Genomic DNA, 14,833 nt, shown 5'->3' with positions numbered 1-14,833 from the left:
GACGGCACAGTTCTATTGGCTCGAACTGGCCACTGTAATAAATGAATGCTCTTTATCGTAATATGAAAGTATGTTTTGCAATACATTGGTACAACAAAGCAATCATTTTAGTGAATTAGCGTCGAGCGGGTTCAAGACGGTTCCTTGCTATGATGAAACCCGAACGCAAGCTCTTCATCCCAACTTTATTTGAGCTCTCACTGTGGAATTTTGTCGCGAGTTGAGGACAAATTTGGTCTTTCTGAGGGTCGCAGGAGTAGCGGCCGTCGTTGCGTGTCTCCCTTGCCCAAAAATCGCGATGGGCCCCCGAGTGCCGCAGAGAGGCGGAAACGACCGCTGTCCGGTCGGAGCGGAAAGAGAAATGCTTCCAGACCCACTCGCCTCTGCTACCCGCTGTCTCATTGGCCGGCCGGCTGCATCAAAAGCGTCCGGCAAGTCGGCGAGGGTCGCTCAGTGCGTCACCGTCTCGCGGCGACTGTGCCACTGCGTGCTGCCCGGGACCGTAGACGTCCGTCGCGCAACGGGAGATATGCTCAGCACACGACAGGTGAGCGCCGCGGCGTGCGCTCTCCAGTGCACTGCCGCCAGCTGGCTTCTCGTCGGCAGTGACACTGCCGCAGGCAAAACCACTCAGTGGTGGACGGCGCCAATATCTGATCATTAGTGCTTCCCGTAGAACTCGCCACCCGGGATGTTCACGCCTGTCGTGTCAGCGTGTGCCTACAGGTATTTTGTCACTGGCACAATAGTTGCCGCAATCACAACGGAAGTTAGGTAATTTTAAAATTACATGCTCTTCTAGCGTCTCCATAATCTACCGTTCCGAATAGGCACAATAAAAGTTTCAGTATTACCCAGCATTATATTCATGCACAATAAGATAGAAATATAACACCTGTTTAAGTATTTATGCAATGATTCAATTAGGTGCGCGCCCTCAAGCTTTGTTTAGGCGGTTAAACGCCCGAGTGTCTTGTGCTATGTCATCGTTGTCAGGGTACATGTCATGTGTAATACGTGCAATTCTCAGAGTGAGGCACGACGCCTGTGAGTGGCTTCATGTATTATGCTACCGACCTTATGTGCAAGTTTACGAAGAAAAAGCAACGCCTTCACTTGAATGTCTTTATATCTATGCGGTTGATTTGTCGAATTGATTTCAAGACTTTGAAATGTGACTACGCAATGGCTCGCAAGCATTCTGCTTTCGTATAATATGCGATAGTACTTCACATATGCAGCAGAATTCTTACTCTCTATAGCTTCGGGGTGATTCGCTGATATAGGAGTGGTATGAGAGATTACGCTTTCTTTGGGAAAATCTTGTGTGAGCTAAACAAGCCACTGCGTAAACGACCGTGTGCGTGAACGCCAGCTATCTATCAAAAACCAAGAAGCGGCTCATTTGCCTGTTCACTGCTCAGCCTGTGGATGTGAAGCACGATTTCAACAGACTAAGGTACCGGGATATAGCAGAGACACATGGGCTCGTGATGTTTTAGAAGCGTTTTTCATCAACATGAAAAGTGATAGCTGTGTGGGTGAGGCCTCGGTATCGCTCTACTGTGCGTAAGTGTCATTTTTATGAATAAGTTGCGTTAGCACGTGATGATCCTCGGCGTGTTCGCGCAGATATGTTCGGTTTGTCTATTTAACTGGTGATCTATAGTCAATAAAACATTTGATGGTTTGTGCTCTATATGTTTGAGTGCTCCTTCTTAGTGGCGTCTTGTCAATTTTCGCGCTAGGTTCCTGCATGAATTGAACCATTAGCCCCTCGTTACGTTGTCAATGAATTATCATAGCTTTCTTATTTTATGAGTAATTGCTTTCACACAGAATTTTGCGCAGTTTTCTAAAAAATGTTTTTCCCTTAGGGAGAACCACTGGCAACTTTCGTCATTGTCTCCTCGTGTTTTATTGACCGAGTGGTTTGCGATGTATTCTTGTTGGTCATTTTTAATTTGCCTAGGTTGTAGTTCCATTTCAATAGAAAGAATTTTACGAACAAACTGAATAAGTGACCAATACTATTGACCAATAACACTAAGTACTTTGAGTGTGGCATTTCTAAATGCTCTGATATATAGTGTCGGTGAAAAATTTTGCAAATTGGTCCGTCATGGCCAAAGTGATTCACCGAAGACGCGCCATAAACGGCAAGCTTACTAGATGTGCAAAGAGTTTGATGGTTTCAAGAGCCTATATATGTATCGATGCGATTTTTTATATGTAAAACAAACATGGGCAGGTTGGCTACCTATAGACAGACGGCTTCAAAGCCACAAGCTTTGTACTCTAAAAACTTACAGTCACCTAATTTATCCGTTCTAACGTCGAAACTGAAAGCCTGTTTTCAAGTTTTTTTTAAGGGAAAGTTTCTCAATATTTTCTTACATAAAAGAACGAGCGTTAGGTTCAAAGGAATCTCTTATTGTTTTTATGTAGCTAAGAAGAACATATATTTGAATATATTTTCCCAAGTAAGGGAAGAAAAGTGTAGAAAATGAGTGGGCTATTTTCTAAAGCTTTTCTTGCCAACCGATGCTATTAAGGCAAACGGTGGACGAAAGTGGATGTCATAAAGGGCGTGTGTAATAGTGAAAGTGTCTTGATCAGAAGCATTCTGCACAAACACTACATGTGCAGTTTAAAGAAGTAACGCATTCTGAAGGGCATAGCCTGGTATACTTAGAATCGTAAGACCATTTCGTGGATGCAATCCATACAGATAGTTTTCTATGCACTTATATACACGACCATGAGATATGTTCATTATTAAGCCAATACTATGAAAAAGAGCAGCGAATACAGTTATGAACGGTTCGATCCTCTTAGGTTCAAAAAAAAAACTACAAACGGCGCTTACTGCGCCTATTTGACTGTCAGGGCATGCCCTTGGTCTAAACACCTTGTAAGTGGTTGTCTGCCAAGGCTGCTTAACCGATCACCCACTTCAGTGCCGTCTCTATCTAATTACGGGCGTTCACCATTTTTTACTGAAGCACCGGAATTTTCATTAATCGCTGCTGGTCGGGGATCTTCTGTTTATAACCAGGCTCAACAAGTAGCGATGCCAGTGGAGCAGCAGCAGCTTAATGGCTATGATGCTCTCATACGAAGCTCTCCCACTCTCAAAGTGCGCGGCTGCTGTACGTTGGCGAGTATAGACCAGAGTTTCCAGCGCTCGTAGGGCACCATCATGTTCGGTCGACCGAGGCGCCACGGTGAGAGCATTTTTTTTGGGGTGCTGCTGAAACGCGTTTGCACACAGCATGGTGTAAAGCGTCTGTGGCTCTATTGTCAGCACCTCTATATGGCATATTCAGAAGCGCTGAAACCACTCAGTCTTCTCTGAACGTTGATGCGACTACATTTCCGGATGGCAAAACTTTGCCCAGAAACTATGCAAACGGTGCTTAAATACACAGTAACATCGTCGCGAAGGTTTGAGTTGTTGCAACACCGTACAGTTGAGCACGCTTTTTTAGAACTGTGTCACAAACAGAAATAGTTTGAAGTTACACCGCATTCAAATATCCAGACAAAACTTGCAAAGCCGAATATTTTTTTCTGAAAAACAGCAGCGTCTAATATTGTCGTGCAGCTCGATAACTGCTTCGTGTTCGCTCGCAGCATGCAATGCAATGGAATGGCTTTTTTTTTTTGGTACTGGTGCCACTTTTTGATACACAACGCGGGAGCTGAGAATACTTGTGGTTTCTAAGTGAGACTATTCGAAAGAATACCGTGACGTAGTATCCGAAGACTCTTCGCTGTACGGATGTTAAAAATCAGTGTGGACAAAAGCCTGTCGCACAGAAGCTTTGTATCACAATCGAAACTGACGAGTATTATGTGTGAATCCGATATTAAGTTCGGTCCTGAACAAGTAGCACACACATGTGCACGTTCTACCGCGACATGCCTAGACCAAGAGCTATGCCTAACTGCTTTTGTAGGCTCTCGCCTGTGGTGACAACACCCCTGTCACAAGGTCAAGATCGACATAAGCCGACTCAGGATTTACCACTTCGGTCACGCTCTGATGTCGCAGTAAAACTTCCTTCTTATGAAAACACGGGTAGACATGCCTCACGGTTATGAGGTTCGCAATACTAATCTGTCAACATGACTGAGTAAAAAATAAAATTTCTTGTTATATTAAGCTTTAACTTTGTATTTAAAACACATTCATACCCGTGTGGTGGTATTATGTTTTAGGCAACAAGCTCAAACACCCGCATTTCGAAATTACCATATATGTTAATAACGGAAGCTTTCTACTACGGTAGCGCCTGTAAGTTTTCTGGCAAAATGAACAAATGCGCATAGGTAGGCTTTGCAGTTCCAGAAACGACGTGGTGAAGTGCGTGCAGATAGTCTTTCTCAATTTAAAACGATTGCATTGGTGACACTTAAGTAAGTCAACTTATATTTAGTCCCGCAGGCGGTTGTGTGCACCTAAACAGCAGCCTTTTAAATTGGTAGAAAGCATGGCCTCCGGTGATGGAGCACCATCTCACCTTTTACTTACAGAAAAATCAGAGGCTTTCAAAATGTCTTAAATTCACGCCGCGCAAACCAAGCTTCTCATGTTTCCGCGAACGTTGCAGCTCTGTTGCGCCCGCCACTACCTTTATATAAAGCATGTTGTTCGGACACTAAACTACAGGGCAGCGCCAGTCGGATGAATTTTTACACATTGCATTACTGTTCCGACTATGCGGAAAGCAGGCAGCTGAGTATGTTATTTTATAAGAGCTCTGAAAGTACCTATACAGGCGAACACGTGACACAAGTACACCCATCAACTTCCGTTTTCGGCTTCCCCGCCGTCGTCTGAGCCGCCAGGCGGCGCCTGGTGTCGAGAATAGAGGATGAGGAGGTGCTAGGGAAACTACAGAATGAGTTTCGGAAGCACAGGAGGTTGGAAGACAATCTGTCCTCACTGACGCAGTGCATCAAAATAGCAGAAAAGGAACACAAGCCCCTGTGGCCAGCAATTTTGAATATCAAGGGAGCGTACGATGGCATGGTTCAAGAAGAATTGTGGGGAATACTGGACACACCAGGTGTGGAAGATGGAGTCAGTAATATTTTAAAGGATATCTATAAAGGGGGGAAAACGCATATCTAAGCCCGCAGAGGTAACACGGGGGTTTATGCAGGGGTGTCCTCTGTCACCCTTGTTATTCATGATGTACATACAAGGATTAGAGGCCAAATTAGAGGGAAGTGGACTTGGATTCAACCTCTCTTTCGTCAAACAAGGAAAACTCATTGAAAAGGCACTACCAGCATTGATGTACGCAGATGATATGGTGCTAATGGCCGACAACAAAAAAGATTTGCAGAGATTGATGGACATCTGCGGTAATGAGGGAGATAGGTTAGCTTTCAGATTCAGTAAGGAAAAATCAGCAGTCATAATTTTTAACAAAAAAGAAGGTAGCGGGCTTAGAATACAAGAGGGCACACTAGAAATAACAAATAAATGCAAATAAATACAAATATCTGGTGGTTTGGATAAGCAATGGGACTGAGAACTTAAGAGAACACGAAATATACGTAACGACTAAAGGTAACAGGAATGCAGCAGTGATTAAAAACAGGGCACTGTGAAATTACAATATTTATGATGTTGTGAGAGGGATATAGAAAGGGGTCATGATTGCTGGTCTGACGTTCGGCAATGCGGTCTTGTGCATGAGATCACAAGTTCAAGCAAGATTAGAAATTAAGCAACGTGGAATAGGTAGGCTTGCCTTAGGAGCTCACGGGAATACACAAAATCAGGGAGTACAAGGTGATTTGAGATGGACATCATTTGAGGGCAGGGAAACTAGCAGCAAGATAAAATTTGAGAAGCGATTGAGAGAAATGGGGTAGGAGCGTTGGGCTAGGAAGGTATTCAGCTACTTGTACATGAAGAATGCCGATACAAAATGGAAGAAGCGAACCAGAAAATTGACGGGTAAATACTTAGAAAACAGCAGGGGGCCAAACCAAAAAAAAAAATTATAGGTTAAGAAGAAGGTGAAAGAAGGTGAGACTGATATGTGGAGAATTTGCATCATTAAGAAGTCCGCACTAGAGATCTATCAAACTTTTAAGCAGGAAATTGTCAAGGAAAGGATCTATGATAATACTCGGGGTAGTTCTCTACTGTTTGAGGCCAGGACGGGAGTATTGCGAACCAAGACATATCGGGCCAAATACGAAGGGGTAGACGTGGTATGCAGTGCGTGTGGAGAGGAGGAGGAAACGGCAGAATTCTTGATATAATGTTCTGTAAAGGGCTTCACCCTTTGATGCGCAGAGTTTTTCAAAGCACTAGGGTTTAGGGACAGGGAGGGCAAAATACACTTTAAGCGGGTAGAAGTAACTTTAGGGAGGTTATCCGATTGGTGGCTAAAGTCAAGGCACGAGTGAAAATGAAACCCTTCACTGCAAAGTACGAGTCCTCAACCTCACTATTTAAAGGGAAAAAATAAATCTAGTTTTGGTTCGTTAAGTATTACGGCTTGGTGGTGTTTGCCACCACCCGATCTAAAGGGTACAGCCATATCAATCCATCCATTCATCCAATGGAGGAGCTTATAGAGTTTCCTAAAATTGACTGGAGGGGACTCTGGCGCTGTGATCGTTCAGCGACCATGGGAATGATGGGTAGTACACGGATTTGCCTAGTCTTCGTATCTACGGGCGGCGAATTGCACTTGTGGCTTGGTTTCTTACTTTGTTTCAGTGTAGTTTAAAGATTGAGCCCTTTCGAACTTCGTGACCCGATTTGAATTGGTAAGCCTAAAAGAATAAGGGGGTAAAGCATGAGCGCTGAGAATTCGCTGATTCTTGTTTTGTAACAGACCAGCTCCAAGCCACATGAACACACACGTAGCCAGAAGTACGAATATTACACAAATCCGTCTACTACCCATCATTCCCATGCTCGCTGAAGCACAATGGATTACGGCTCCCATAGACCGTGGCGCCAGCGTTCCCTGCAGTGTGTGTTTAAGAAACTCTATGGTGGAGCTGACACTTGCGCTACGAAGCTAAAAAAAGTGTGGTTTATGTCATCAGTAAAAATAAATCGGCACGTTCGAAAATGCTGCAGATGACTAAACATATTACAGATACCACATATACCGCAACTCTCGAGCTTTGGGGCGGCAAACGCACTTATTTGCCTTGAATTTATCAATGCGAATTCGGCAAGTACTGCATATATGGCTGAGCACATTTTTTGGTGACTAGCCACGATCCGTGAAGCAAGGCAGATAAACCAACACATAACCCTTATCGATGTTAATGTGACTATCATTCCAGCAGCTAAGCGACGATAGAACATCTAATAGTCCGTGATCGCGTCGTAGTATTTTTTCGCTTTAATCATTGGAGCTCCACTCGAGCCCCTCTCTCAGGACGCACTGCTCACAGAGTCCGCGGATTACGTCAAGATGGGTGCCAATCTTTTGCGTGTGAGCGTTGAAAAGAGACACGTATGTATGGGCTTCACGCGTGTAAACATGCTAAAACCAACCATAAGTCCGTTACATAAAACCTGATGCACGTTCCCGGTGCTAATTCTACTAAGCAGCCCTATCAGCAGAAAAGTAGAGGAACGATGCCACCAGAGAACACTAACCGTCCTCATTACGCAACTGCATTCACTGCCCTAATACCGAACATTTGTATTTCGTAGTGTCCCAATATGAAAAAAATGGCAGCATATCCACGCAGTGAATGATGGAGAGTGGGGCGAAGCATCCGTCCGTCCAATCATTCTTGCTTCCATTCGTCCATGCGTCCGTCTTGTGACCGTCCGTGCATACATTCGCCCGTCCGTGCGAGCATCTGTTCGTGCATCCGCACGTGCATCTGTGCGTCCTTCCCGGCGTTCGTCCATGCATCCGCCCCTGCATCCGTCCATGCGTCCATCCGTTGGTGCAGCCATCCATGAGTCCGTCCATGCATCTGTGTGTCCGTTCGTCCATCTATTCAACACTCCAAGTACCACCATCACGCATTTTTTCATCGTATAGTTTCGATATAAAGCACCGCCATCCAGCGGACATCCCCAGAACTGAACGAGAGGAGGCACACGCACACTTTTTTACGGCTTGCGCTTCGTGTGTTCTTCCCACCTTTAAACACCTCGAGCTCATGGTATATACTAGTTCACTGTATTCATGACACTGCGGCCCAACGCTCCCTAAACCTTTCTAAAACCAAGGAGGTTACACCGAGTGAGTATAACGTAGCAACCTTTTCTTGTCACATAGTGCTCAATATACTTGCCAATGGCTGCTAATGAGGAATGAGAGACAGGAGAATTCCGCTTTTAGTTAACGCGCATGCTGCAAATTTTTATTGTTCAACAACGCACTGGAGAAATCTCCCACCGGCACCACCTTGCAGGTCAAAACGTAAGACTGGTTACACACTACGACTACGACTACGAACACGAGGGACGAACGGGTGCCGCTATAAGGAGCTTCGCCCCTGAAACCCGTGCTGAAGCGACAGTTTTCCCACCACGACAGTGAGCGCGGGAGGTGCTCAAGAATGAATAGATTTAGCTTGATGTACTTTTTACGCACTCATAGAACTTCGCATCCTACTTCGTTTATTGCAATTGATAGCTTAACAAACACGGCAGCTTTCTGGAGTAATGTTGAATTGTCATTTTTGCGGTAGTGTGGTCAGGCCGTATGCTTGATACGGCTAAGAAGAACGTGCCCACCTTCTCAGTAAAGCATTTTTGTAGTGCAGAAAAAATTTATCCATTTTATTCAAATGCATCTTGTGTGAAAAATGGCACCTGCGTGGCTACGCAGAATTACAAGACACACTGGCATGAGGAAAAAATAGGCGATGAACAAATGCAAACTTGAATGGCATATTTAAATGAAAAAAAAAACAATGAATGTGTCTTCTCATAAAAAAAAAGGAATTGAAAATGGCATATAAGCAAACTGAATACACAGTGTGAGCTCTGCCGACTTGACAAAAAAATATCGTACCTGAAGAGACAATCAAGAAGAATGGAACATTTCCTAAGGTAGTTTAAAAAAAGGTTTCAAAATGTATGTGTTATTCCAGCCCTTCAAAATAAAGCCGAAAGAATATACGTTGAATTGTGACAATAAGCAATTGTGGCGAGTGTCAATGTGGTTAAGGCAGTGCGAACAACAAAGTCGAAGAAAGATAGGCAACAAGCGCCTACGTGCCACTGAAAGATTCATTCCAAGAAAGATGTCAATAAAAAGAACTCAAGCAATCAGCACAGTCACCACTACAGAGAAAACTTGCTAAAGGTTGCCTTTGCCAAGAGAAGCAAGGAATATTGCTGATAAAAAAAATTGGCAGATCCCACAAACAGTAGGAATCGATGCCATGCGAAGCACGAATGAGGAAGGTTGATATGTCACTTTAAAATCAACACAATGTTACGAGGTGCAGGTAAATGATGCCGTGCATGACTTGCGTGTCATGATTATCATGTTTGCATGTGTCGTTTACCTTCGTCATCTATTCTCGTCACGTGATACTACGTTTAGTATACGTGGAGCTAGCGAAAAGGCCGTGAGCACGCAATTAGCATGGTGTGTTTTATTTTCTTAAATGACACGCTTGCCAGCAATATCATGTTCGCACCAGCCATATACTTTTGTAATCCATTCACGTCACGTAACACCAAATTTGATATATTCGGAGTTAGCAAAACGGCCGCGAGCGCATCATGAAGGACCCAATATACTCCATTGTAGCGTTGACGCGCGTCAACGCTGAGGAAAGTGACGCGACGTTAGCAAAACATGAGCACTCTATAGTGTGACGCAAGTGCGACCGGCGTGACCGGCGCGACCATCGTCCGTCGGTGCGGCCCGACGGCAAACGGTGCGAAATGCAACATGCTGCATGTTGTGCCGATGTGTTACCCAGACAACACTGCGTCTCCATCTTTTCGTGGAGGGACGCCAGACGCCCTGAAACGCGCATGCGTCAAAGCAACGCAGCGTGGCGTGCTCCTGCGAGTATATGGGAAGACCGGCGCCTTACGTTGCAACGCCCGCGTGACGCGACGAAATGAACGCCAGCGAGCACGCGCACCACGTCAGATCGAAATGTATTGGCGCGTTGACTGTGGTATGTAGTCATGTTATCGCATAACATGCATCGCATGATTATCATGTTTACACTAGTCACATACCTTCGTCTTCCATTGACGTCACGTAATACAAAATTTGGCATATGTGAAGCTAGTGAAACGGCCGTGAGCGCATCACGAGTGCGGCATGTATTCATGTTGTTACATGTCAAGCATATCATGATTATCATGTTTGGATGTGTAATTTACCTATGTCGTCCGTTCGCTTCGCGTAATACCAAGTTTGGTACGTGTGAAGCTAGCGAAACGGCCTCCAGCGCATCATGAGCGTAGCATGTAGTCATGTTGTTACACGACACGCAGCTCATTTACCAAGCTTGCACCAGTATCACACCTTCGTCATCCATTCACGTCCCGTATACCAAATTTGGTATTAGTGAAGCTAGCGAAACGGCTGCCAGCGCGTCATGAGTGTGGCATGTAGTCATATTGTTATATGAAACGCACCTCATGATTGTCATGTTCGCACCAGTCACATACCTTCGTCATCCACTCACATGTCGTAATACCAAGTTTGGTGTATGTGACGCTAGCGAAATGGCCGCGAGCGCATGATGAGCGTAGCATGTAGTCATGTTGTTACATGACACGCATGTGATTATTTTCATGTTAGGGTTGGTCGCTTGCGTTCGGCATGCAATCATGTCATACAATACCAGTTTTGCAACATGTCCTGTGAACGAAAGCACCGCAAGAGCTGCAGAACCATGAAATGTAAATTATGACATTCATAAGATACATGTCACGATTGTCCTGTCTTGACTACTCAAATATGTTTTTTATACAGTCATGTTATGCCATACGAAGTTTGGTATTGATACCATTATCGAAACGGCCAGGAGAGCTAAAGTCGTAGGCGTATAGATAGATAGATAGATAGATAGATAGATAGATAGATAGATAGATAGATAGATAGATAGATAGATAGATAGATAGATAGATAGATAGATAGATAGATAGATAGATAGATAGATAGATAGATAGATAGATAGATAGATAGATAGATAGATACGCTCAAAGTCGCTGAAGTTCGCTAAGAAATGCTTCGCATTTAAAACTTGTCCTAATTATTTTTATATAAAACTTGTCATAAATCTGCCTAACCATATTCTTCTTATAAACCATCCAGGTGCGAATAGGGATTTGTGAGTCCTTCTTCAGTGTTGTTCGTGCTGCTCTAAACACAACAGAACCCTACCAACTAAAAAAGTCATCCTCTGTTGCAAGTTCAATTCAAGAACGATACTCACTCCATTTTGAAGTGTCATTGCAGAGCCTGCATTTTTTCAAGCATAAAAAATAAAAAAAATATCATAGCAACGATCGAATGCAAGACTTGAAACCCATCCGTTGATTTTACTGCAAAAAAATTGAGGCAAAACTACTGCGGTTCAAAAAGCGCCACACGAGCATTCCGATTCCCTCGTGAAAGTTGCCCGCCTGTCCCCATGAAGTTGTGAGAAACTGCGTATACATCCACTTAACGTGACGGTCACACCGTTTATATACAGGCATAAACAGTAGCCTATCTTGCTTCGCAACACAGACCACACACTTTTTGTTCCAAAACGTCGTGTATGTGCTGGCACTTGATGAAAGTGACAAATGTAGTTCCTTATAGAAAGATTTATTCTGCCTAAAAATTCCATAACCGTTGTATGCATTTAGTCAGGGTAGTTATGTTCGTTATGTAGTGTGGTCCTTCTTGACTCATCGTGGCAGACTCGGTGAGGACCTCCTATTGAAAGCTGACAGTGAAGTACAATCTGGCATGAATTAGTAAATTCCTCACTCCTCTTGTCAACGACGAATCATTTGAGAGCTTTCTTTTCAAAGGTATTCAGCATATGCGCACCAACACTTATGCTGATGGCTACCATGGTTCGCGAAAAGCCAGCACGTAAAATATGTGGTGTATTTGGGTACTGACAAGCGGGCAAGTACGTGGCGTTCAAAAGCGTGCATGCCTATATATAAAAAATGGCCGCAGGCCATCGTAGCTTTTTGTTGCTGGACGTGAGTTGTGAAGCTCTGCCAGTTGCTACCAGCTTATCTGACTTGCGCAAAACGATTGAATGGCGGCAACAGACTTTCCGGAGGCAATTTATTTGAGCCTGGCTGGGTTCCAACAAATCCGATCGCCGACATCCTTGAGATCAAGGTATTCGATGTATGAGCTTGTGCACAAAACTATGCCACGCACAAAAGTGGGTTCCAATAAAGTGTGCCGTATTTGTACTAACCCATTCTTTGTGGGATCGTGCGCAAACATCATGGCACCGTTGGATGCTTTTGCTGACCTTGCGCACTGCAAACGCAGACTACGTGAAAGGATTCCGCCTCACTGATGTACGGCTTTCATTTACTCCCATATAAAACGAGATGAATGGGTACATAAGAAGACGGATAAGAATTCGATTGGGCGACGCTTGGGACTTCGGCAAACGCCTTTGTGCGTATCCTCCCATTGTTGTCCGGAAGATGCCCAGGTATTCTCATGGACAACTGTACCTCAAGATATGCAGGTGACTTTTTAGGAAGAGCAGCGCAAGGTAACTAAACAAAAACACCGGCTTTTTTATGTTCAAGCAGATTTACTGAATGGTGATATATGTATCGTTATCATGTCCTTTGGAAACTTTCTAATTATGGTGCTAGTATTTGAGACATGCGAAAACGTTGATCTTGTTATGCGGCATTAAGTTTGATCTGGTCACGTCAAGGCTTTATTTGAGAGTTTGGGTTCACAATGATCAAGTAAAATTGACGGATAGGAAAGGAAAGGCCTCAACCATGTAATTATACAGAAAGTTGGGCGAGCTGGTTTGTGGACGTTCTCGGAAACATTTTCGCGCGATCAAACTGGACGGGAAAACGTAAAGCGAGAACATGAACAGGCGCGAACTCACAACTCAGTTTATTGAAAGAAATACTCAAAATATATATCCCAGCGTAGCTGAAGAGCACATGCGCGTAAAAAAGGCAAGAAAAGAGAACGAAAGAAAATGAAAAAGGAACAGCACACCATGAAACTAATTTTTTCATGCGTGGCGTCTAAATCGTTCAGCCGAATGCAAAAGTTAGGTATGGCTCAAAAAAGTAGACTCCTTCTCAGTTAGTGCAAAGATTGGTCTGCTTACGCATTTATCAGCGCACCTTCTGATATAAAACTCCTCTACTAATTTCATAGTTAGCTTGTCTTTCGATGAAACAAAATGCTCATGTCACACTAAAAAGGCAAACATGGGCCGCTGCTACAATGCTCGGCTAGGTGGGAGTGATTGCTATTTTCCAAAGATTTCAAATGTTGATTAGAGTGAGTGGTAATGCACTGGCCAGTCTGACGTGTACATTCGCAACCGGGTAATTATTAAACTACTCCTGTCCTGCAGCTCCCGAACTTTGCATTGTTTGGCATTGTGAAATTCGGCGTTTTCTCTACAAATAACCGCCTAAAATGGCTACATACCCAGAAAATGTAAGCAGAGCCATCGATAAAATTAGAGTTTTAAAGGGTGCATCAGAGCACACGTCTAAGTCAAAGGACAAACAAAAAATTTTGCTTGTTTACCCTAAATAATCGGTTTTCACACAAGCTTAAGCATATAGCAATCGTTTTAGTGTAGAGGTCATTTTTAGTGCACTCAATATGATTTAACGAATCTGTCCTGATGTGGACGGAAAAATTCACGAAGAAGAATTGATGTGTTTTCTTTGTAAAACAAAGTGCGAATTTCGTGAGGTGCAGGACAGGGGTAGTTTATTTATCGCCTTTAACTTGCCCTTCTGTATATATTGGTCAGACGGGCCGGTGCATTAACACTTGCCCTAATGAACATTTGAAATCTTTGGAGAGTAGCAATCACTCCCACCTAAGCGAGCATTGCAGCAGCTGCCACTCTTATCCTGTTTAGTGTGACCTGAGCATTTTATTTTATCGAAAAACAAGATAACTCAAAAATTAGTAGAAGCCTTTTGTATCAAAAGGTATGCTGATAAATGCGTAAGCATCCCATGCATTGCACTATTAAGCAAGGAGTTCACCTTTTTGAGCCATACTTGAATTTCACATTCTGCAGCACATTGTAGATACCCCCTTTGTAAAAATTTGTCTTATGGTGTGTTATCGTTTTTTAAGGCGAAGCATTTCTTAGCGAACTTCGGTGACCTTGGCTATCTATCTATCTATCTATCTATCTATCTATCTATCTATCTATCTATCTATCTATCTATCTATCTATCTATCTATCTATCTATCTATCTATCTATCTATCTATCTATCTATCTATCTATCTATCTATTTGTCTGTCTGTCTGTCTGTCTGTCTGTCTGTCTGTCTGTCTGTCTGTCTGTCTGTCTGTCTGTCTGTCTGTCTAGCCACCTACGACTTTCAGCTCTCCTGGCCGTCTTGATAATGGGATATGTACCAAAATTTGTATGACATAACACGACTGTATGACGAGCATAAGTGACTACTCATAAAATATTCATCATGACATGCATGTCATGAATATCATGATTTACATGTCATGGGCTTGCTGCTCTTGCGGTGGTTTTGGTCACATGATATATTTCAAAACTGTTATGATGACTGCATGGCGAACATAAGCGACACGCCCTAACGTGGAAATCATGACATGCGTGTCATGTATTACC

General features: G+C 43.6%; 1 protein-coding gene across 1 annotated transcript in view; it reads left to right on the top strand.

Annotated features, from left to right (window-relative positions):
• The first annotated feature begins 436 nt into the window (after positions 1-436).
• Positions 437-14,833, top strand: part of LOC119178763 (uncharacterized) — a 214,815-nt gene continuing 200,418 nt past the window's right edge. The window contains exon 1 of the mRNA XM_037430007.2: positions 437-547. Coding sequence (XP_037285904.2) covers positions 530-547 — 18 coding nt within the window. The 5' untranslated portion in view covers positions 437-529. The remainder of the gene's footprint in view (positions 548-14,833) is intronic.

The sequence above is a fragment of the Rhipicephalus microplus genome, chromosome 1 (genome assembly GCF_043290135.1).
Source record: "Rhipicephalus microplus isolate Deutch F79 chromosome 1, USDA_Rmic, whole genome shotgun sequence".
NCBI lineage: Eukaryota > Metazoa > Arthropoda > Arachnida > Ixodida > Ixodidae > Rhipicephalus > Rhipicephalus microplus.
The sequence above is the reverse complement of the archived record's forward strand: the minus strand, read 5'-3'. Positions and strand labels throughout refer to the sequence as shown.